The 25,481-nt window shown below is 43.8% G+C and overlaps 1 protein-coding gene across 5 annotated transcripts in view; it reads right to left on the reverse strand.

Annotated features, from left to right (window-relative positions):
- The window catches only part of FRMPD4 (FERM and PDZ domain containing 4), a 1,001,692-nt gene that overhangs the window by 71,717 nt on the left and 904,494 nt on the right, over nt 1-25,481 (reverse strand). For all 5 annotated transcript variants that reach the window (XM_029604343.1, XM_029604344.1, XM_029604342.1 and 2 more), the window contains 3 exons: nt 23,779-23,910; nt 13,726-13,845; nt 3,718-3,854 (listed from right to left, as the gene is read on the reverse strand). In XM_029604343.1, coding sequence (XP_029460203.1) covers nt 3,718-3,854; nt 13,726-13,845; nt 23,779-23,910 — 389 coding nt within the window. The remainder of the gene's footprint in view (nt 1-3,717; nt 3,855-13,725; nt 13,846-23,778; nt 23,911-25,481) is intronic.

The following is a 25,481-nucleotide window of genomic DNA, read 5'->3' on the forward strand; positions in this document are numbered from 1 at the left end:
TTTATTTTCAGCGCACGGCTCAACACTGTTGCTCCTCCCCCTGCGTCTTCAGTTTCTTGTTCCCAGCGGAGGAGGGCGACGCTCCTGCTAGTCTTTCTTGCGCGCAGCACGGGGCTTCACATTTTCCTCCGGGGGTACGGGTGCTGATGCTCCTCCTTCTTCAAGCCCGTGTTGCTCCAGGCCCTTTCCCTCCTGGCCTTCTGCAGCAGGGCAGCCAGAGTTTTCGGGTAGTGGCCTGGAGACCTGGCAATTCGTTCAGAATTCTGGAGTCTCTGGGCCAAATCCGGAGAGTTCCAGGTATGAGTGTGAGGCAGTCGCAGCAGGGGCAGGCAATGTGAGGGAGACGCCACAGCGGCGTTCTGAGAGTGGCATTTTTTTTTTGCCACCTCAAAAATCTGCCACCTGAAGCGGCCGCCTCACCCTGCCTCATTATAGAACCGTCCCTGCTGACAGCAATGCTAATAGCTTACAGTACCAACATTGCTGTCAGAGCAACACATGCTGAGAGCTGGACAATTGTTTTGTGCTCCCAATAATTGTTCAGGCTTTGGAGGGCTCTGGATGGGGTGGGAGGGATCGAGTTGGGTTGACGTGCGTTGGGAGAAGGGCAGAGGGTGACCTTCTGGAGTCTTTTCAGGGCTATAGGCTCACAACATTTTGTTATTAATTTTGGGTGCTCGGGAGAGACTGCAGAATCAGCTGCAAAGGGCTGACACTGGATTCACTGGGGTGAGGGTCGAGGTACTGGGCTGGCAGGCTGCTCTATTTTTTTTGTACTTGGCATTGCTACTTAACTGGTTTTATTTTAATATAGCAAGTTTAATATTAAGGTAATAACACTTTCCTGGATAACTTTAACCGGGCTGTTGGATACGTCTTGAGAGCCAAATAACCAACTCCACCTCCAGTGCCTCTTATTTATCCAGATAAGTTTTTTCCAGATAAATGCCACCAAAACTCAAAAGTGATTCAGGTCAATGCCTTTGAATATCGACCTTTTAATGAATATATCTATTAAAGTAATTTAAATATAATGCTGACACAAATTCAAAGCTTGAAATGGACAAGCTTTTCTAATATGTCTTTACTACATCAACTCCAAAAAATGGACGTCAAACTGCATTGTAATTTGCAATCACATTTTTGCATGAAAAGGAACAAAACACACACAAAATAACATTTGTGAAAAATAGCACACTGAAAATGCTTGAGTTTTGTGTGAAAGTTAGCTTTGCAATGCAAAATCTATGCAAAATAGCCTAATAAGCAGCAAAATCATGTAACACAGTGTTCACATAGATACATTTTTTTGCAAAAATTTCACAAATGCCAAATTGTATGTAAAACTTCACTAGTAGATATCATTAAAAATGTTTGAGATAAAGTCCGTGATTTTGTATAAACTCTATTTGCCTGCAACACTGATGTGCATTTTAATTTAAGGGCCCATTTCTACAAAAAAAAAATACACAGGTTAATTAATTCATTGGGCTCTCTAACAGGGTCATTCATCAAACCGTGCTGGGCTTTATGGTGCGATAAAAGGGGCTCTAACGTGTAATAAATGTGCGATCTATAACGTGTTGCACATTTGTATGCAAATAAGATTATGAGTATGCAAAAGCTAGAAAATTATGCAAATGACGGACTCCTATCACACTTTGCGGAAACAAATCACACACTAACGCGGGATTTAACATTGGATTTAAGTACAGCTTTTTTTGTGCAGTAGAGGGGAAAAACAGTTTATATTATGCCATAGCGGCCAATTATCACTGCTATTATCTGAGCAATAAAACGAGGGCTTTTCTGACACACATCTATACAGCCCTGCTGAGCCAAAAAAACCCCTTCGTTTTTTCCCTGCCCTGCCTTCCTAAATCTTCGATGTTAGGGGGAAGATACTAGTAGTGGATTGCTGGCTGCTTCACTGGCCCATTTACACGATGGAAGCGGGATTTGTGTGCACATGTGCATGTCCATTTCAAATAGGGCACACATGTACACATTTTCCGCCTATGTTATACCATATGCACATATACATGCCTACGTTATATTGGTTGCGGCCTTTGGATTATATGCACGCATGGCATAACGTGTGCCCTATGTGAAATGGACATGCACAGTTGCGCATAAATCCCACTTCCACCATGCAAGTGGGGGTATTTTAAGGATGGGATAGGGGTTCACATGGATGTGTTCTGGGCTGCAAGGGGAGAGGGGGAGGTTTGAGAGGAAACGAGAAGGTGATTATTGAAAATAATTGTTTTTCTGAATAGCCTTTGGCGTGCACAAGAGACACTGCACTCTGAAGGTTTGCGTTTGTTGTTATTTTGGTTAATTTAAAGTTTTAAACTAAAAGGGACACATGCCAACACCATTGCCAGTTTGCCCAGTTTGTTCCCAGTTTGCCCAGGTGAAGCAAAGGACTTCCCTTCCCCCTGTTAACCCGTAAAAGCCCGCTGTCTATCCTACATTTTTTCTTTTATGACGTACGCACCATCCATAGTAGTAAAGTTACGAGGCAGGGGACCCCAGCACGTGCCTGGGCAGTAATATATACGCGCACATCTATTGGCCTCCCCACATTCCTATGCCCCACCTATTTTTCTAGACCTTTCCACATGTGCACACAGTGGGAGATACGCGTACTCGGTCAGCTTTTAAAACCCACTCAGCGGGTCCTGGCCAGTTCTGTGCGTATTTTCCCCGTTTGGATGAGCATCGCACACTGTGATACTTTGTCCCGCGGCACAGGATTTTCCCGTGGGCTACGCAATTTACCTATGCGATGCAGTATTTAAGAACTTTGCCTAACCACGCCCCTTTTTTAAAATAGCAGCTGCGAACGTGCCATATTTCCAGGGAATTTACAGCAGTTTCATGAATCTAGGCCTAAGTTACTAGTACATTTTATGAAATAATTTTTAGAAATGGAAACATTTCTACAGCAAAATAAAGCACAGGTGATTTTTGTAGCCCACCTCTCTGATCGGAGGTTGGGTCGTTGCCTGCACTGCTACTACCAAGAGATGAGCCTAGTCATTTGTAAAGAAGTTTTAACAATGAAATAACTTTGTCTTTCCATTAAATTCAGCAATGCGTAAGTGAGTTGGAAGTATCATTAATCAAAATGAGTTTCTGTTGCTGTTGTTTCTTCTGAGGTTACTTCTCTCAGTAATGCGTTCTGCATATACCCATTATTAAACTGTGGGCTTGCTGCTTTTTTGCATCTTTGCCAACAGCAACCAGATAACCTGGCCAACAGGCATTTAATCAAGAGCTGCTTTTCTCATTGATGATTTATGAAGGGGAAGCAATGCACAACTTGATCCGCCTAAGCCAGGTGAATTCTGTAAAGCTGTGTTCATAAAAAGCAACATGAACTTGTTATCACATAAAGGCAGACAAACAAAGCAGAACAATGCTGCCCACTAAGAAATCGGGACAACTCATGTGTGCCTCGCATAGCATTTTACTGGGCACCACTATTCCCAGTGCTAAGGGGTGCAGTCCGCTCTCTGCCATTTCATGCATATGTTACAGGGTTGCACAGTTTAAGCAAAAGTGAAAGGAACAAAATAGACGGCATTACTCTAATCAAGTGTTATGCTATCCTGAATGCATATCAAGTACATTTCATATAAGACCCAGGGAGGTCATAAATCTGAACATTTTCTGTTCGTCTTTTACAATCTCATGCCAAGCAGTACTTACTCGATGTACTTGAGAGAGATTTTCTGTGTTTGCTTGGTGGTAACTGTTGCAATATACATTTGTAATGCAGCCAGCCGCAACGCAATGTCATATTTGAGCTCCGGCCCGAACCTCTCTTGTACCACATCGTTGCAGCTCTGTCAAAGAACCAGCAGGGGGCACAATAAGTTCAGAGATCAGACTTCTTCCCTTCTCTACAGAAGTGAGGTAAACCAGTGCTTCACCTGGTATGAATGATTTGCCAATTTAAGATCCAGCACTACTGGAAATCTAAACTTTACTTCTAGGGATTCTGGGTGTAGAGTTATCAGTACGTAAACCTATTTTAAATCAAAAGAGTGATACTTACATGTAACATTCTTTACTGAAAGCTTTTATTTTGTTTTTCTTTCCTTTTTTCAAGATTGCAGAACTGGTCCTAAATGATTACAGTTCGTAAATGGCGGAAGATGACGAAAATCTTTGTATTCACTCTACTCAGCATACCTTGTGAAGCTTTTCTTACCAAGCCCTTTATTGGATTCTGTTCCAGACCCAGATCTCACCATTGCACTCTATAGCAAAATAGCCTTGACCAAGTGGGAACAGGTCAAAATGCTAACTCAGGGAGCCTAACTTTCAAAGCCATCCGCAGAACAGCATTGACGTGCATAAGTGGACAAGCAGAGAAGAATACTAGTATTTTATAAAATTATGAGGTGGGAACTGCAGAGTTTATAAAATTCCGTGTGTTTCTGCTCTGAAATTACATGCTTATGTTTCGGTATGTGCTAATATCACCAATGCATAAAAAGCAAAAACTTTCTGTACCTATTTTATAAACATGTACATGTGTAATAACCCTGATTTATACATGGAGGCAGGCACTTTATAAATAGGGCTTCTGGTTTTTGGTTTTAACACAAACCCTGTTAAAACAGTCCAATGCAAAAAAAAAAAAAAAAAAAAAGTTTATTGGATCAGTGGTTCTCAACCTTTTTTCTGTGGGGACACACCTGACAATGGTTCTGACATGTGTGACACACTGAACACATGATCGTCACAGGGCTAAATGTAAACATATAATCTGCATCCACAGGAACCCCTCCGACCCCTCAACAATGGGTGCAGAGCAGAGCTAGGACATTCCCCTTACAATTCACCATAGAAAAATATATTTCTGATGTCAGCTCAATAATAGCAACATAAACTCTCCCTCCTCCATACATATGAAAAAACAGCAATTTACCACCAATGCACGTCCTAATGAGAAAACCCAACAAATAAGATTGATACAAATGCCTACATGCTAGTAAAATACCTCACCTCCGTCACACACCCAGAACTGACCTTCACCAAGTACAGAAAGACCACAAATTACAAATATGGAGACAGAAACTGGAATGGAAACCCAAAAAAAGCCACTCTGCATGCAGTGCAAACCTGGAGAAATGGAAACAAATATAGCACCTAACATAGTAGCAGGATCTGCAATAATGCCCACTAACTAATGCACAAAACGTTCCATCTGCATTATGGAACTCACTCAAACAGTAACAACCCTACCTAAGAAAAGTCAATGCTACTAATATTACACCAGGCCCTAAACACCAATACACCTTCTATTAGGAAAACAGAACAAGCCAAGCTACATAGAAACCTACAAGCTTGCAGAATACCCTTGCCTGGATTAGACATGTAGAACATAGACAGACCCATACCAAATACAGAATAAAGTGATCATAAAGTTAATGGTTTGGTTTTTCCATTGTTGGACTGCATTCCCTCAGTCTGGCATCTTGTTGTTTCCAGTTCGTTTTTTGTCTGCAAATTTCTATTTATACAGTCCTCAAGAAAAAATAATAATTCTAAAACTATACTAACTAGAATAAATGTTTCAGAACTGATAAATAGAGTAACATCCAATCATTAAAAATGTGTAAGAATTATTAAAAATTCTCCAAAGACCAATAAAATAATTCTCCAAACACCAATAAAATATTTCAAACAGCAGACACATCACATAATACCCAATAATTAAAATGGCAGTCAATCAGGAAAAATAAACTTAAAAAGTCACCTTTATTTACCTTCTTCAGCAACTCTCCTACTCCTTTCCCTTGTAGGCCAATAGCTCAAACCAGAAGCAGCAAGGGCTTCCGAAGCTCTGTCCTCACATTCTTCTTCCTTAGGGCCCATGACTAGTCTGTCTCTCTCTCTCACACACACACACACACACACACACACACAGAGTTTCTGTCTCTCACACAGACCAGTCACCTAACTGACCAGTCTTCTCTTTCTCTCACAAACACTAGTCTTCTTTTTCTCTCACACAAACCAGTCACCTCCCTGACCAGTCTTCTCTTTCTCTCATACAGACCAGTCACCTCCTGATCAGTCTGTCTCTCTCTCTCTCACACACACACACACACACACACGTCACCTAATTGACCAGTCTTTTTTTCTCTCACAAACACTAGTCTTCTTTTTCTCTCACACAAACCAGTCACCTCCCTGACCAGTCTTCTCTTTCTCTCATACAGACCAGTCACCTCCTGACCAGTCTGTCTCTCTCTCTCTCTCACACACACACACACGTCACCTAATTGACCAGTCTTTTCTTTCTCTCACAAACACTAGTCTTCTTTTTCTCTCACACAAACCAGTCACCTCCCTGACCAGTCTTCTCTTTCTCTCATACAGACCAGTCACCTCCTGACCAGTCTCTCTCTCTCACACACACACACACACACCAGTCATCTCCCTGACCAGTCTGTCTCTCTCTCTCTCACACACACACACACACGTCACCTCCCTGACTAGTCTCTCTTTCTCTTACACATGCCTTCTCTCTCTTACTTACACACAGGGTCTCAATCACACACATTCTCTCACACACATACATGTGGCTCACTCTCTCTGTGTCATTCACCTCCCCACCCCTTGAGCATTCAAGGCATCCTGGATCTTCACTGGGTGACAGCCAGTATGCTGCTATTAAATCAGAGCTGTGACAGGCTGGAAACTGCAGCAAGCGTGACTCTCCCCAGCCCCACAGTGCTAAGAAGGCAGCACTCAGCTGCTTTCCTGTGCTGTGATCATCGCGGCGCAGAGCAGAGGGGCAGTCAGCCGAGAATGCAGCTGTGGGGATTTCTTTCCTTGCTGCTGTTGGGGAAATCCAGTGATTAGCTGCCCCAGGTCTGCGGCAGTGAAAGGCTGCCTAAGAAAGGAGACAGAATTTCTCCTGCAATCACGGGAGGTGGAGGGAGCCTCCGGGCATTTGATCTCTGCAGTGGTGACAGCAGCAACATAGCTCTTTCGTCTTCCCATGCACCCAGCTGAACATCACTTCCTCTTCCAGGCCTCAGGAGTGGGGAGAAGAAAAAGCCAGTTGCTGTTGCCGGCTTTCATGAACATTGCTGCCATTCCTCTGTGGGCTTGAATGTGATGATAGCCCAGGCGGGAATGGCAGCAGTGTTCCTTGAAGAACTGTCTGCATCTCGCTGGGGTAAAGGAGAGGGAGGGGAGAGCAGTGGGAAACCAGGAAGTGCGTACTCACCTGCTGGTGCTTGGTGACACACCGGTTGAGAAACTCTTTATTAGATAAACACCAGAAAAACAGCACTTCTGCTAGTACTCTCTCACCCCACCTCATTTGTCTACCCTGGATCCTTAGCTTTGTTTTTTGCCTTTTCCATGCTACCAACTCCTCAGCTACATAAATGTATGTATTTGATTCAACCAGAAAAAGTACCCAACAATAGTACTTGCACCATGAAAATACCAATAAATACCAATGTTTGGTGCCCCCAAAGAAGCCCTAATTAGCTGGAAAGTAAACACCTTAATCTACAAATTATAAACACCTAAAATCAGAAGGTCTATTTGAAAATACTTGCACACATACTTGGAATCACCAGTTTGTCAATAACTCCACCAGTTCACCCAGTCTTTCTCCAGTTCACTTAAACCCTCACACACTTCACCCTGAACTTCCCCCGTTCACTCACACCTCCCACTCATATAACAGACAAATCCGCTTTCACTTCCGCAAGCCAGCAGGTATAAAAGTATATGAATAAGTCCAGTAATGTATGCGTGTATCTCTTATGCAAAACAGCAATTACCGCATGTACTTCTAAATTCTGCCCCGGGATGCCCCAGCCTGCCTCTTTTTATTCTGTGGTAAAATGTGCACGCACATGAAATGGAAAATACACATGTACTCGTGATGGTTATAAAATAGCATATATGCGAGTGCATGCTACTTAGGCGCTTATATGCTATTTTAATGTGCCAAACCCCTTTGAAAATGCACTCCAAAGGTAGCTCTGTGCAGTTGCCTCTATTTTTCTGGTACCTTAATATCATACATGAAAGAGTGACACATTCTTTTAAATGATTTCTTGAGCTAACGTGACCGCACTGTCACAGATGAATGCATGCGTCATGACATGGCCAAAAATCACAGACACCTGTAAAACAAAGCACTTCTGATAGACATAACACCCAGGCTGATCCAGGCTTGGCACCACAAAATGCCAATCATGGCCAGTCCAGAAAGAAACCATTTCTGTGCAGTGGCTAATCACCAATGCAGGTTTAGAAGGACAACGAAGCCAAATCTCATCTAAGCTGGGCTTAATGTTTTTTTGATTGGAAATGTACAAGTCCAAATGGTGTGACATATTTTCCACAAGACAAGTTTAGGCATGCTACCTGCTGTACTTTTATGACACTTACAAATGAAATACAAATTAATTACAAGTTAAGTTACCTCTGAGAAAGCCATGGAGGAAAAAATGCAATTACACGTTGTAACTTGAATAGCTTTGCAATTAACTTTCATCAGTACAGTAAGTAGCGATTTAAAAAGAAAGCAGCACAGCAGCATGCCATAAAACTGCTAATGGGGTGTGGATTTAGCCATTCAGTCTGAGAACAAATATGAAATTCCACTGAAAATATTTATAACTAATAAAAGTGTAACAAATTCCAATCTCAATGATGCATCATAATAAATATTAATTTCAGGATTTTTACCCTGACTTTCCAAATAAGACTCAAAGCAGCTTATAGCATTATTAAAATTCAGGTACAATAAGTACATAATACAGTACCTCTCTTTCTAGGTAAACAGTTTTGCATCAATAATGAGACTATAAGTGTTAAAGTTACTGTTAGAAGGGTCAGATTACAGCATCTGTACAAAAGATTTTTTTTTTTTAATCTATTCAAATTTTTGTATTTAGAGCTCATGAAAGTTACTGGACTGATAACCCTGCAAACTGAAGTTTTCTATTTACCAAAAAGCACAAATATAGCACAGACTGTGCAATGCAAGTTTGAGCAGGCTTCCCTGTCAATGTCCTTAACTCTGTTCTGGAGGAACCACCTTTAGAATCAGGTATTAGTTCATTTCCCATGCCATTTGCTGAGATTGCCATGGGATCTAGGCAAGTGCTGAACGAGTTGGCGGTTTTTAGTGAGGTGGACACAAATACACTCTGAACTGGACTGGAATTACTAAATCACATACACCACTAAACGGCAGTGAGATTGTAGTCAGTTTCTTCCACTATCTGCAATGTCCTTTTGTGGATTTGGGATGTGCTTTCATTTGAAACAACATAGACAATATCAAAGATAGAAAACAACATAAAATCTTCATTTTTTTTTCAATTTCTATCATTTTTTAGTGTGCGCTATTTATAAATAGCACACACTATTTGCCAAAAAATAAATAAAATGAGAAAAAAAATAGCCCAAACAAAATGAAATTCAGGTGACAACCTCCTCCAAACAAAACATGCCTCAAAATGATATTATTTGGTTTGCACTCCCCTAATGTGGCTTGGTAATTTGCTAAAAGATAGGAAACAGAGACTAGGGACTGGCAGTGGTCAATTGAGAAAAATAAATAGTGGCGTGCTCTGGAAAAGGGAGACATGAGTGAGGTGATCAGATTTACAGATGACAGAAAATTGTTCAGAGTGAAATCACAAACCAACTGTGAGGAATTGCAAGAGGACCTTGTGAGACAGGGTTTAGGCATTTAAATGGCACATAAAATTTAATGTGGACAAGTGCAAAGTGATGCATATGGAGAAGAATAATCCAAACTAGAATTATATGATACTGGGTTCTGTTCTGTATTAGGTGTCACTACCCAGGGAAAGGATTTTGAAGTCAGTATGGACTATACTTTGAATTTCTCAGCTCAGTGTGCAGCAGCGGTTGAAAAAGCAAATAGAATGTTAGATATTCTAAAGAAAGGAATGGAAAATAAAATGGAAGATATCATAATGCCTCTGTATCTGCACATTCAGTATTGTTTGCAGTTCTGGGCGCCGCATTTAAAAAAAGACATAGCAGAACTAGAAAAGGTGCAGAGAAGGGTGACCAAAATGGTTAATGGGATAGAACAGGTCCCCTATGAGGAAAGGCTAAACAGATTAGGACAGATGAGAGGCAATGCGAATGCGGTTTACAAAATCATGAGTGCAGTTCAACGGGTAAATAGGGAATAGTTATTTGCCCTTTCCAATAGTACTAGGAATAGAGGACAGTCTGAGTCTATGAAGCTAATAGGTAGTATTATTTTAACAAATCGGAGAAAGTATTTTTTTAAATGAGTGCACAATTTAACTGTGAAACTTGATGCTAGAAGATGTGGTGACAGCAGTTAGCATCACTGGGTTTAAAAAGGGTTTGAACAATTTCCTAGAGAAAAAGTCAATAAACAATTATTAGCCAGCTTGACTTGAGGAAAGCCACTGCTTATCCCTGGCAGTGGACAATAAGAAATGATTCTACTCTTCGGAATTTGCTGATATTTCCTAGAGATCTGGATTGGTCACTGTCAGAGACAGGATGCTGGGCCTGAAGGACATTTGATCCATCCCAGCATGGCATTTCTTATGTTCTACTATCGTGTAAGTACCAAAAGGTCCAGCATTCATATATTCAATTATCAATGGATATTAATGGATAATTAGTGGATAATTAGTGGATAATTAGTGGATATTAATGACATTCATAATAGGCTTCATCATATAGTTTTCAAAGTACAACATTAGAACTCAGCCTTATATTTAATCATCGGTCACTGAGTTTTCATTTTTTTTGAATTTTTTAATTTGAGCTACTGTCCCATTCATGTGAGTAGACAATACTTTGTGTATATACTCTTTGTGCGCAAAAATATCAATTCATGAAATAGTAGGGATGTGCAGAGGGACGCCATACGTTGCATTCGGGATTTGTATTCGTTGGGGGGGGGAGGCAGATACGTTGCATTCGGCAAGGGGGGCCCCCGATATGTTCATGCATTAATTCTTATTCGTTTCCCAGCTAAAATTGAATTAACTACAACCTCCCACCCTCCTGACTCCCCCAAGACTTACCAAAACTCCCTGGTTGTCCAGCGGGGGGTCTGGGAGCCATCTCCTGCACTCGGGCCATCGGCTGCCAGTATTGAAAATGGCGCCGATAGCCTTTGCCCTTACTATGTCACAGGGGCTACCGGTGCCATTGGTCGGCCCCTGTCACATGGTAGGAGCACAAGATGGCACCGGCCATCCATTGCTCCCTTGGAGGGAACTTTTTTTCTGGCCCCTCCACCTTCCCCTCCTTTCCCCTCTCTTCCCCTACATAACCCACCCTCCAGCCCTACCTAAATCTCCCCTACCTTTGTTCAGAAAGTTACGCCTGCCCAAGGCAGGCGTAACTTGCGCCCGCCGGCGGGCTGCCAGTGTGCCATTCCCTGGCCCGGGGGCTGGTTCGGAGGCCTTGTCCATGCCCCCGGGCCAGCACCATGCCCACGGCCCACCCCCGGAACACCCCCAAATGCCGCGCTGCCCCCGACAACCCCCCCCGACACCCCCCCAAGCAAAGCCCCTGGACTTAGTGTGTTCCGGGGCTTTGCGCACGCCGGCAGCCTATGCAACATAGGTGCGCCGGCATGCCGGCGTGCAGGGCTTTTAAAATCTGCACCAAAGAGTATATACACAAAGTATTGTCTACTCACATGAATTGTTATTTATTTAACCCCCAGTTTACTTGACCCAAGTTTAATCTCCTGTTCGATGTAATTGCACTGCTTTTGGTCATGCCTGTTTAATGTTATAATGTAAACCGAATTGATATGTAACTTTGCTACATGAATTCCGGTATATAAAAATGTTAAATAAATAAATAAATAAGATAGACGCGTGGAATGCTGTATATGTGTAGTGGCGGCACAGTTCCATAAAGAGTTGATTTCTTTCTCAGAAGTGAACTGTTATGCTATCACTGCGGTCTGAAGAGCTCCGTGTGCAGGTAACGCCTGCTCTCAGCGGCTCACAGACACGATAGCTAAATCATTTTTAGCATCGTATGAAGGTACACTTGGTCTCATACAGACATTCCTCATATAACAGGTCACATATTAATTAGGTAATTATATCTGGCATGCCCTTGCCCTTCCCCGCTGCCCTCTACTCTCCCAGTTTCCCCGCCCACTCTCCTCCGCTCCCCTCAAAAGGATCCTTGGAAATGATGTAAATTAACTCTCTGCCTGTATTGCTCTCATTTTAAGAAATTGCTGTATATTGTCCTCGTTTCTTCCCGTTCATTAGAGTTCCTATCTCATTTCGCTCTGCTGCCCTATCCTTTCCAGCTGCGCTCGCCCCACCCTCGCTCCTCCCTGCTCTCGTCTGCTCCCCCTCTTCCCCCACCGTGTTCATTGTATTTTCTGCCTTTCTAAGTTTTTTGTAAACCGGCCTGATGTGCTTCGCGAATGTCGGTATATTAAAAGTGTTAAATAAATAAATAAATAAATAAATAAAAATGATATCACTATATCTAGGCATATAATGAACTTGCCAAGATTATAATACCTTAACAATGTTTTAGATATAGAACTTATTCAGTGTTTTTTGGTTCACATAACAAAAACAGTCCTATTTTTCTCCTTAATTGCAAACACAAAAAGAAATATTGGTTTTTAGGGGTGTGCATTCGGATTGACCGCATTAGTAAAACGCAACTCATATTTTTTTTTTACTTAAAAAATTGATTCGACATAAACGATCGGATTTCCCACATATCGAACATAGATATGTTCGATATGTGGGAAATCGCGATTGTTGAGCCAAAATAAAAATATAAACCCCCTCACCCTCCTTAATCCCCCCCCGACTTACCACAACTCCCTGGTGATGGAGCGAGGAGTGAGGACGCCATTTCTGCAATCCTTGGCGAGAAGCATGTGACGTCGGCGGCACGTCGAGTGACGCCGGCGTCACGTGATTCCCGGCTCGTTCGCGCCGGACGGCTCGTTCGGCCCAAAAAGAACTTTTGGCCAGCTTGAGGGGGTCAGGAGGCCCCCCCAAGCTGGCCAAAAGTTCTTTTTGGGCCGAATGAGCCGTCCGGCGCGAACTTGCCGGGAATCACGTGACGTTGCGTCTGAGTGACGCGGCGCCACGTGATTCCCGGCGAGTTCGCGCCGGATGGCTCGTTCGGCCCAAAAAGAACTTTTGGCCAGCTTGGGGGGGTCAGGAGGCCCCCCCAAGCTGGCCAAAAGTTCTTTTTGGGCCGGACGGCTCGTTCGGCCCAAAAAGAACTTTTGGCCAGCTTGGGGGGGTCAGGAGGCCCCCCCAAGCTGGCCAAAAGTTCTTTTTGGGCCGATCGAGCCGTCCGGCGCGAACGAGCTGGGAATCACGTGACGCCGCGTCACTCGACGTGCCACCGACGTCACATGCTTCTCGCCAAGGATTGCAGAAATGACGTCCTCACTCCTCGCTCGATCACCAGGGAGTTGTGGTAAGTCTGGGGGGGGGATTAAGGAGGGTGAGGGGGTTTAAATTTTTTTTTTGCACATATGTACATATACCCAACTCATTGGATTTTTTTTATGTCCATATTGGCCGCAAGTGGGACCCCCTTTCGGACATAAAAAATATGAACATAAAATTTTGCTCTGCACATCCCTATTGGTTTTTCAGCCTTGATATAAGCATGAATGATGCTGCTTTCACTTACCTGCACATAGAGATATTCAAAAGCTACTGGATCTCTCCTTAACAGGTCAATTGGATCCTTTGGAACAAAGCTTATTCTAAATAGGCATCTCATTTTATGGGATCCTGGTCTCTGAGTCACCTATAGTAGAGTATGAATTAGAAAGGAAGATTAAATACTTTTTATGCACAAGGGAGTAAAAACAGAGAAAAATAAAGGGTGACAGCAGATAAAGATTGCAAGGCCCATCTAGCCTGCCCATTTTCCCTCCCTACTAGAAATATCACAGACCTTACATGATCCTCCCGTTTTATTGTCATTTCCCTACTGCCAAGATTCCTTTGTGCTTGTCTCTAGGGATGTGCTGTTGCTTGTTTCATTTATTTGGTGCACACAAATTTTTTTTCAGTGCACATTACATGAAAGTCATGCGCTAAATCAATGTAGTGCATGCTAAAGGGATTTTATGCACACCAAAATGTAATGACATAAAAGGAAACAAAAAAACATGAAATAATACAAAGCAAACAAACATTTTTTGGCTGCACGCCCTCACTTGTCTTGTGATTTCATAAGTTCAGATATTGGTTTACCTCCCACCTCCATAGGAAGGCTATTCCAGCATCTAGAACTTTTTATTCCCATTAATTAATTACCCTTTCTCCAACATTAAGATTTACCTTTCTAGATTTCTGTGGTACTAAGTGGTCAGGAATAGCTAGAGGACAGACTTCAGATGTTATATACTTCTTCTTGGTGAAAAGTAACAAGCCAAATAACCTTGCTGTTTCCAGCAGTTCCACAATACAAATGTGGCAATGTAACTTACAGTTCTCCTGGGGCCTCCCTCTTCCCGCTGGGCCCTGGTCTCTTATCCCAGTCTGCAGGGATCCACCCTAGCCCAGAATCCCTTGCTGGGTTGGCAGTTAAGAAGGACCGGGTCAGACAGCCCTGGAAGGACCGTTAAGGTATTCTGAGGGAGTTTCTTATAAACCTCCTCACAATTTCATCTTCTTCTTTTTATTGGTACATTTATCTGGAGCTTTTGCTCAGACTGCTTAATAGGAATACATATGTATCAACTGGGGCAGAATCTATTTTGGGCCAAATTAAATTGTTTCTAAAAGCTGAATTTAAACAACTGTATATCCTGTGTTGGAATGCAAAGTGAACCTTGGAATTAGCATCTCTGCTCTTGCAAAAAAAGTGCTATGGAATCTATATGGCCTAGAAGAGAGGGGAGCAAATATTTGGAGTTTCGGCCCCCTCCTTCCAACCATACAATTTGTTGGGCCCTCCACCCACCAAATTTGGGTTACACCCTGTACATAATATATATTTATTTGAATATTTATATATGTGTGTGTGTGTGTGTGTGTGTATATATGTTCTTACGTGAGCCAGATATGAAAGATCAACCGGTAATGAATTGTTCTGTATTCTTGTACCAATCCATTGAGCCATCCAGGAACCATTACCTCAGTGAGAGGGGTATATATATATATATATATATATATATATATATATATATATATATATATGTGTGTGTGTGTGTGTGTGTGTCGGAGTTTCTCACCAACCAATCAATTGTTCAACAATTTGCCAGATACCAGGCAATCACGCTGCCAGCCAGAAGCTCAAAATTTCAGTTTTCATTCAGGTTGCTGACAGGAGCAATCAGATACACCAAACACAAAGAGAGGCAGATACCACACTATATCCAGACAGGCATCTCACTGTAACAGCAGTACAAACTCCTTCCATTGCCAGACACATTGTAAAAATGACACTCAAAATCTATACTGCAAACTTATAATGTAACAGTAGTAACACCAAGAACTCAAACAAGAACCCTACCTGTGAAAAAGCAACACTGCAAATATTACTAGAGATGTGAATCGTGTGCCAGATCGTCTTAACGATCAGATTCGGCTGGGGGGGGGGGGGGGGAAATCTGATCGTTAAGATATATGAATTGGAATTGTTTCCGATTCCAATTCACATCGCTAATTTTTTTTTTAGGGAGGCCCGCCAAGCTAAAAAAAAAAAAACCCACCCGACCCTTTAAATCGACCCCACCCTCCCGACCCCCCCCAAAACCTTTTAAAATTACCTGTGGTCCAGGGGGGCCTCGGGGAGAGATTTCCCATTCCCAGGCATCAGCTGTTCTAAAAAAAAAATGGTGCCGATGCCCCATTGCCCTTACCATGTGACAGGGTATCCGTGCCATTGGCCGGCCCCTGTCACATGGTAGGAGCACTGGATGGCAGGCGCCATCTTTAAAGATGGCGCCGGCCATCTTTACTCATCAGCCCCTATTATAGAGTATAGTATAATAGGGGCTGATGAGTAAAGATGGCCGGCGCCATCCAGTGCTCCTACCATGTGACAGGGGCCGGCCAATGGCACGGATACCCTGTCACATGGTAAGGGCAAAGGGGCATCGGCGCCATTTTTTTTTAGAACAGCTGATGCCTGGGAATGGGAAATCTCTCCCAGAGGTCCCCTTGGATCTCTCCTCTCCCCGAGGCCCCCCTGGATCTCTCCCCGAGGTCCCCTGAGGCCCCCCCTGGACCACCAGGTAATTTTAAAAGGTTTTGGTGGGGTCGGGAGGGGTCAATTTAAAGGGTCGGGTGGGTTTTTTTTTTTTTATCGGGCCATTGGCGCCATTTTAATTAGTGGCAGCCAAAATGGCGCCGATGGCCCGAGAGCGGGAGATCGCGCCGGGACCCCCCCTACTGGACCACCAGGTAATTTAACATTTTGGGGGGTTTCGGGAGGGTGGGGGAAGGTAAGGAATTGGTTTTACAGGGTCGGGGTGGGTTTAGGGGTTGTTTTGGTGTGCCGGTTTTCCCGCCCTCCCCCAAATAATTCCCGTGCCCTATTTAACGATACAATACAAATGCCCCTGACGATAAATCGGGGGCATTTGTATTGTGTCATGCACTCTAACGATTTAGGACGATTTTAAAATTATCTGACGATAATTTTAATCGTTCAAAAAGGATTCACATCCCTAAATATTACACTGAGTCCCAGAATACCAATACAGCACCTACTACGGTAGGGAAATGAAACAAACCCGATTGCTAGTAAAATCTCTCCCCATTGGTCACACGCACAGAGCAAAGACAGAATAAAGGATCACAAATTAGAACCAACAATATGCAGACAAAAACTGAAATGGAAACTCCAAGAAGCCAGACTGTCTACAGTGTAACAATGGAAAAACAGAACCACCATTCCTCATAAAAACAATAAAGCATCAATTATAATAGTAGAATCATACTAATAAAAGAATAAAGGGGTCGATTTTAAAAGCAGTGCACGCGGTTCCCAGCGCACGCACATGGACGTGCCAATTTTATAACATGCACGTGCATGTTATAAAATCCGATGGCCATGGGCACATGCGCGCCAGATTTTAAAATCCACACGTGCATGTGCGGGCAGCACACGCAGGAGGGAATTTTTGCTAAATACTAGGGATGTGAATCATTTTTTGACGATTTAAAATATCGTCCGATATATTTTAAATCGTCAAAAATCGTTAGAGCCGCGATACAATAACAATTCCCCCGATTTATCGTCAAAAAATCGTAACTCGGTGGAAGGGGGAGGGTGGGAAAACCGGCACACTAAAACAACCCTAAAACCCACCCCGACACTTTAAAATAAATCCCCCACCCTCCCGAACCCCCCCAAAATGCCTTAAATTACCTTGGGTCCAGAGGAAGGGTCCCGGTGTGATCTTTTACTCTCGGACCTCTGGTGCTTGTAGAAATGGCGCCGGCGCTACCTTTGGTTTTTCCGTACGGAAAAACGATTCGCGGCAGGAGATCGCTCCCGGACCCCCAGGGACTTTTGGCCAGCTTGGGGGGGCCTCCTGACCCCCACAAGACTTGCCAAAAGTCCAGCGGGGGTCCGGAACGACCTCCTGCAGTCGAATCGTGTTGTCTACGGCCGGCGCCATTTTGCGCAAAATGGTGGCGCAAAATGGCGCCGGCCGTAGACAACACGATTCGACTGCAGGAGGTCGTTCCGGATCCCTGCTGGACTTGGCAAGTCTTGTGGGGATCAGGAGGCCCCCCGAAGCTGGCCAAAAGTCCCTGGGGGTCCAGCGGGGGTCCGGGAGCGATCTCCTGCCGCGAATCGTTTTTCCGTACGGAAAAACGATTCGCATGCAGGAAGTCGTTCCCGGACCCCTGCTGGACTTTTGGCAAGTCTTGTGGGGGTCAGGAGGCCTCCCCAAGCTGGCCAAAAGTTCCTTGGGGTCCAGCGGGGGTCCGGGAGAGATCTCCTACGCTCCTGACCTCGGGGGACAAAAAACAAAATGGCGCCGGCGCTACCTTTGACCTGTCATATGACAAGGCAAAGGTAGCGCCGGCGCCATTTCTACAAGCACCAGAGGTCCGAGAGTAAAAGATCACACCGGGACCCTTCCTCTGGACCCCAGGTAATTTAAGGCATTTTGGGGGGGTTCGGGAGGGTGGGGGATTTATTTTAAAGGGTCGGGGTGGGTTTTAGGGTTGTTTTAGTGTGCTGGTTTTCCCACCCTCCCCCCCACTGGACCCCAGGTAATTTAAGGCATTTGGGGGGGGGGGGAGTTCGGGAGGGTGGGGGATTTATTTTAAAGGGTCGGGGTGGGTTTTAGGGATGTTTTAGTGTGCCGGTTTTCGATTTACACAATTTTCACGATATTTAAAAATCCCAAATGGCGACGATCCGATTCCCGCCCCCTCCCAGCCGAAATCGATCGTTAAGACGATCGATCACACGATTCACATCTCTACTAAATACGCACAGTAATGCAATCGGGCCTCTCCCAGTTCCCTACCCCCCTCCCAAACCTTCTTCCCTGCCCCCTAAACCTATCCTAACTAACCTCAAATTCTTTATTTCAGTACTTCAGCTCTTCTGAGCAGACGTAATCTGTGCATGCCAGCCAACTGCCGGTGCGTGCTTCCTCGGGATTGCGTCGAATGGCGCTGTCTTGGCCTGTCCCCCTGCCTTGCCCCCTGGCCAGAGCCTTCCGAGAGGCCTGGCATTTGTGCATGTACCAGGGTTTACGCATGTGGCCGGGCCTGTTATAAAATGTGCGTGGCGCACACAAGGCCCAGCCACACATGTAAACCTCAGTATTTGCTTGTGCGAGCCTTTGAAAATTTACTTGAAATATTTAAAAACAACTTACAACTAGAACATCTATTAAAGTCATATATATTTTTAAAAATTTCCCAAGCACCAATAAAATATTTCAAAACAGCACACATATCAAATAACAGCCAATAATTAAAAGTAACGATAATAAAAAAAAATCCCCTGCTGTCCATACCTGGGAACTTGATTTCCAATCACCCTGAGATTATGGGGTTATGGGAATATCCTGAGGATATTATGGGGTTAGGGAATATCCAAACTTTATCCTCTCTCTCTCACACACACAGAGTTGCATGCTCATTCTCTCTCACACATACGCATACATACATGCTTTCATACATACCCACATACACAGGCTAAGTCCCTCTCCCCCACCATTGTCCACAAAAGCTCTTATTCCTCAGTTTCCCACACAGGCTCTCACCCACATATACCCCCAGGCAGGCACCCATTCTCTCTATCTCTCTCTCACACATACACACACACAGACCCCCAGGCAGGCACTCATTCTCTCTCTCACACACACAGACCCCCAGGCAGGCACCCATTCTTTCTCTCAAACACAAAAACATACCCTCAAGCAGGCACTCATTCTCTCTCTCTCTCTCTCTGTCACACACACCCCCTCAGACCCCCAGGCAGGAACCCATTCTCTCTCACACAAACACACACAGACAGACCCTGAAGCAGGCACTCATTCTCTCTCTCTCTCTCTCTCTCTCTCTCTCACACACACACACACACAGACCTCCAGTCAGGCACTCATTCTCTCTCACACACACACAGACTCCCAGGCAGGCACCCATTCTTTCTCTCAAACACAAAAACAGACCCTCAAGCAGGCACTCATTCTCTCTCTCTCTCTCTCTCTCTCTCTCTCTCTGTCACACACACCCCCTCAGACCCCCAGGCAGGAACCCATTCTCTCTCACACAAACACACACAGACAGACCCTGAAGCAGGCACTCATTCTCTCTCTCACACACACACACACAGACTCCCAGGCAGGTACCCATTTCTTTCTCTCAAACACAAAAACAGACCCTCAAGCAGGCAATCATTTTCTCTCTCTCTCTCGCTCTCTCTCACTCTCTCACATGCACACACAAACCCTCAGGCAGGCACCCATTCTCACACATCCAGTTCCATCCCCATCCCCACTAGTTAAGCAACCTCGTTGGAGGTAAAGTGCACCCCCCCTCCCAAATGTATAAAAAAAATCATTGGTGTTAAGGGGGCCCCCTCTCTGCCTCCCCGCAAAAGTAAAGAAAACAATCATTGGGGTTAGGTTTTAAAGTTAGTTGGTTACATGCAGCCGGATAACTTTAAGCACGTATATTCAGCGAGATGTTCATATACAAGACACGTTATCTGGCTAACTTTAGCCAGAAACTTATCCAGTAAATGGCCTCCCTGGTGTGGGAGATATAAATCCTGCCCTGGTGGTGTTATATTTTTAAAAGCCCAGCTTTAGGACATTGGAACGCATACAGTAATTGGCATAGTCAAGTCAGTGAAATGGGGTATTTATTTATAAGGATTAATGCCTTATCTTCCAGTCATTCAGATTGCTTTGGCTCTAACTCAACATTCCATTAAACTCATAATAGCTTTCCATTTTCAATTATTTTAGTGAAAATGTTAACATAAAATACAAAAATATCAGATACTTTAGAATTGTTCATATGTTCAGAAGGACAAACCAGTAATACAAAGTTGTTTTTCAATTCAATTTTTCTCCAGATTTCATTACGATGCAGTGGTCATAATTATAGTAGTGCAGAAATGATAATTATTAGGGATGTGTACAGATTTTCTTTTTGTGTGTCATTTTTATTTCAAGTTGTTATCTGTTTGATTTCATTTTTAAAATTGTTCGGAGTGTGTTTGTTTTGAGTTTTCCTAATTTCAGAGTTAGTGTGCACTAACTGAAAATTTTACCAATGTTAAAATGTATCAACTGGGGAGCAGTTTGTTAGCTAGAGGTATGGTTCCACATTCCCACTGGCTGTCTCCTTAGTTACTTGTTTGTAGGGATGTGAATCATTTATCTGACGATTGAAAATATTTTCAATCTCGTCAGAGACATGGTAGGAGCACTGGATGGCCTGCGCCACTTTTAAAGATGGCGCCGGCCAAACCCGACAGGAAAACCCCATGATATTTTTTGTGGGATTCTCTTATCATTTGGGGGGGGGCAGGAAGAAAGGGCACTTAAAAATAACCCCCAAACCCACCCCAACCCTTTAAATTTAATTCTTTCTAATCCCCCACCCTCCCGACCCCCCCAAAATTTTTTAAGTAACTGGTGGTCCAGCGGGGGTCCCAGGAGCAATCTCCCGCTCTTGGGCTGTTGGCTGCCACTAATCAAAATGGCGCCGATGGCCCTTTACCCTTACCATGTGACAGGGGCTATCGGTGTCATTGGCCGGCCCCTGACACATGGTAGGAGCACTGGATGGCCTGCGCCATTTTTAAAGATGGCGCCGGCCATCCATTACTCCTACCATATGACAGGGGCTGGCCAATGGCACAGATACCCTATCACATGCAAAGGACAAAGGGCCATTGGCTCCATTTTGTTTACTGGCAGCCGACAGCCCGAGAGTGGGAGAACACTCCCGGGACCCCCGCTGGACCACCAGTTACTTAAAAAATTTGGGGGGGGGGGGTCGGGAGGGTGGGGGATTAGAAAGAATTAAATTTAAAGGGTCAGGTGTTTGTTTTTTTCGGCATGACACAGCCAATTAAAATGGGTAAAAACTACAGGAACGAAGATTTCCCATGGTTTTTACCCTAACCCGATACCGGAAATGAGTCCGGTACCAATTCACATCCCTACTGGTTTGTGCTGCCAAGATTGCAAGGTGGTGTTTGTGGGGGGATGGCCAGTGCCTGGTAACAAGTGTAAACAAACAAGTGATGTAATAAATAATAGCATCAAGTTCTAGTCAGCAAAAGCAAAAGCATGTAATGCAAATGCATATTTTGAATTCGCCAATCCCTTTGTATTGTAGGAAAGGGGCCCGGGCATTTTGGGACATTCATAATTTGAATTCCCCTGGTGTGTTTGGGTTGAGGGATAGGGGGTAGGGGTGTGATGGTGAGAGGGAAAGTGACTGAACTGAATGTATGGGGTGACAGGTGGGATAGAGACTGGAAGGAATGGTGACTGGTGAGAGAGAGGAAGCCTGGTGTGTGTGTGCGTCACCTCATATAGTTACCCCATTTATCCCCCCCCCCCCACACACACATACCAGACTGCCTCTCACCAGTCACCATTGCAACCAGACTCTCTCCCTGACCTGTCATACCATACAGTCACCCCAGTCCCCCTTTCACCAGTCACCCCACATACACCAGGTTGCCTCTCTCTCACTAGTCACATCACAACCAATCTCTCTCCCCCACCTTTCATGCCATACAGCCATCCCAGTCATTTCCCCTTTCAGTCACCCCCCACATACACCAGGCTGCCTCTCTCTCACCAGTCATACCCCAACCAGTCTTTCTCCCACCTGTCACCCCATACAGTCACCCCAGTCACTCCCCCTCTCACCAGTCACCCCCCACAAACCAGGCTGCCTGCCTCTCCCCAGTTACCATTCCAACCAATCTCTCTCCCACCTGTCACTCCATACAGTCACTCACCCTCCCTCCATTCACCCCCATGTATCAGGTTACCTCTCTTTCACCAGTCATCACCTCAACCAGTCTCTCCCCACCTGTCACCCCATACAGGCGAAACTCGGCCCGAGTCGGGCGTTTGTATGAATTCCTGTCTCCACTCAAATAAAGATACGTTTGGACTACCTTGGTGTCTAATCCATACTCTTGCCCACACGGCGTTCTTAGACAACCTACCCTCTTGCTTCATCAGTCACCTCATACAGTCACTCCAGTCACCCCCTATACCAAGCTGCTTTTCTCTCACCAGTCACTACCCCAACTACTCTCTCCCACTTGTCACCCCTATATTCACCCCTGTCTCCTCCCCTCTTACCAGTCACCCCCACCCAAACACACAGACACATACCAGGGAATTCAAAGTATGCATTAGAGATGTGCAGAGGTAAGTACATTCAGTTTGGGCTTTGTTTTCGGCCTGCCGCGGGAATTTTCGTTTTTCTTGCAGTTTGGGCTTTTTTTTTTCAGGGGACCCCAATTTTCAGGTTAACCCAAAAAACAAATTTTTCTGAAATTTCGGAAAAATTTCAAATTGTTTTCGGGTCCTCTGAACCAGGACGAATTAGACAATTTCGTTGAAATTGTCTAATTCATCCAAAACGAATGCACATCCCTAGTATGCGTATCCCAAAATTCTAGTGCCCCTTTTACTAAAATACAAAGAGATTGGCTAATTCAAAATATGCATTTGCATTACATATTTTTGCTTTTGCCGACTAGAACTTAATGGTATTATTTCATCACTTGTTTACATTTGTTACTAGGCACTGACCATCCCCCCACAAATACCACCTTGCAACCTTAGCAACAAAAACAAGTAATTAAGGTGACAGCCAATAGGAATACAGAACCATACCGCTAGCTAACAAACTGCTCTCCCAATTGATACTTTTAAACTTATTGGTAACATTGGTAAGTGCACACTAACATGAAATATACATTTTTACAAAATTTCATATTTTTTTGTTTCGTGGTGCTCCCGGACAAGACGAAATAGACAATTTCATTGCCAATGTCTATTTTGTTTAAAACAAATGCACATCCCTAATAATTATACTATCTTGTTTCACATAAAAATTTCATAATGGTCCAAAATGTGTGACCATACTACCTTAATATATGCCCTTCCTTTGATTTTATGATGTTCCTCTCCCCCACACACTCACCTTTGCCCCTCCACCCCTTCCCCAATGTACAATCTGAGGTTAATTGCAATGAACAACAAACCTGAGTTAGAGTCTCCTGTTCATGGAGTAGGAGAAGTTTGCTTCCAGATCCTTCGGTCCTTTGCTCCAGCATCAGTGAAAAGTGTTCAATACACTTGATAGAAAGCTTTTCTTGAAGTGTTAAAATTACATCCTTTGGAAGGGAGTGGGGGAAGAAAAGGTCACAAAACTTGATTACACTTATGAAAGTTTAAGGTCGCTCTGATTGTTAAAGTGCATCAGTTGATTTACCTTTTCAACAAAACTGCCGTTCTAAAAGTCCCGCTGGAACTACAGCAATTTACCATGGATGTTTTCAAGGGCACAAGGCCAACCAAATCACAAAAATGGTTAATGTAGTGCTTAGTAAAGTGCCTGAGTTGTCCGAATGAGAACAGTTTTCAAAATATCATTTCCTGTTTAGAAATCTTTTGGTGATAGTTGTATTGCCTTTTATACCATTTTTTTTTTTTGTTAATATTTATTTTGTATTCATTCAAATAGCCCAGAACCAAGAGATGTGAGCATGGCTCATGAATAGTTTATAGTCCTGTTTTTTTATTTTCTAACTTAGGGCCTCATTTACTATGCATTTTTCCCCCATAGGTACAGAATGGGAGAAAAGCCTTAAAGATGAATTTTAAAAGCCGGATGGGTGCCAAAACTGGGAGATGGGTGCACATGGGCATGTACACCTGATTTTATAAACTACCCCCACATACACATACAAGTACCCATGCAGGAATATCTTGCATCAGGAAAAAAAACTTTGGAATGTCAGTGGGGCATTTGCATTCTGGGATGGGGCCAAGAGATGTGCACACATGTAGCTATGTGCCTGGGCATGCGTCCATGTCTATTTCAGCGCAAATTTACTTCTGCCAGAGACAAGGTGTAAGTCAGATTAAAACAATTTCTAGCTACATATGACATGCTTGAGGGATCTCGGTTAACTGGGGCAGGCTAAAGAACCAAGCAGATCTCAAGGACCTACCTACTGACTGGGCAAACTGGTGAAACTGGTCTGGCCTGGACTCATGCCTGTTATAAAATTCCTTCACTTGCACGTCTCAAAGCCGATATGCACATACATTCTTAAAATTAGAAGCATGCATACACGCGCTTGGTCTATTTTCTAACATACGTGTGTGCACTATATACAATTTTAGAGCATCTGGCCATGTGCCCATATACACATATAGACAATTACTCGAGCCACCTTGATCACGGGCATACATTTGCGAGGGAGGGATATTTTAAATGATATGCGCGTACTTTGTGCGCATGATTTAAAATGGCAGCGCATCGCCGCTCGAGTGCCGATACATGCGATTATCGGTGCACGTGCATTCCTTTCAGAATTACCCTGTAAGATATTTCATACCATCTGCATGTACCTTCATGTGCAAAAAAATGCATAAAGCCTGCAGTTCACTTGCACAGTTATGAAATAGTGAATTTTTTTTATCCATAGGTTCAATTTTCTGCAATGTTAGGAAAAGGAAAAATAAAATTGTGCAAGCAAAAATCTGCTGTGGAAAGCACCATGTGAACTTCTGTGCAAAAGTGCAAAATTGATGATCCAGATAAAAACTGCATAGTGTTTTTTGCACAATGTTTTGTTTGCAAGATATTTTTTAGTGAATCTTTTGGCTCTCTGGCCCTGGTAGGAAATTAAATCCTTGAGTATAAGATGTGCTATTTGAAAACTGTGTCAGAAACCTG

The sequence above is a fragment of the Rhinatrema bivittatum genome, chromosome 5 (assembly GCF_901001135.1).
Source record: "Rhinatrema bivittatum chromosome 5, aRhiBiv1.1, whole genome shotgun sequence".
Taxonomy (NCBI): domain Eukaryota; kingdom Metazoa; phylum Chordata; class Amphibia; order Gymnophiona; family Rhinatrematidae; genus Rhinatrema; species Rhinatrema bivittatum.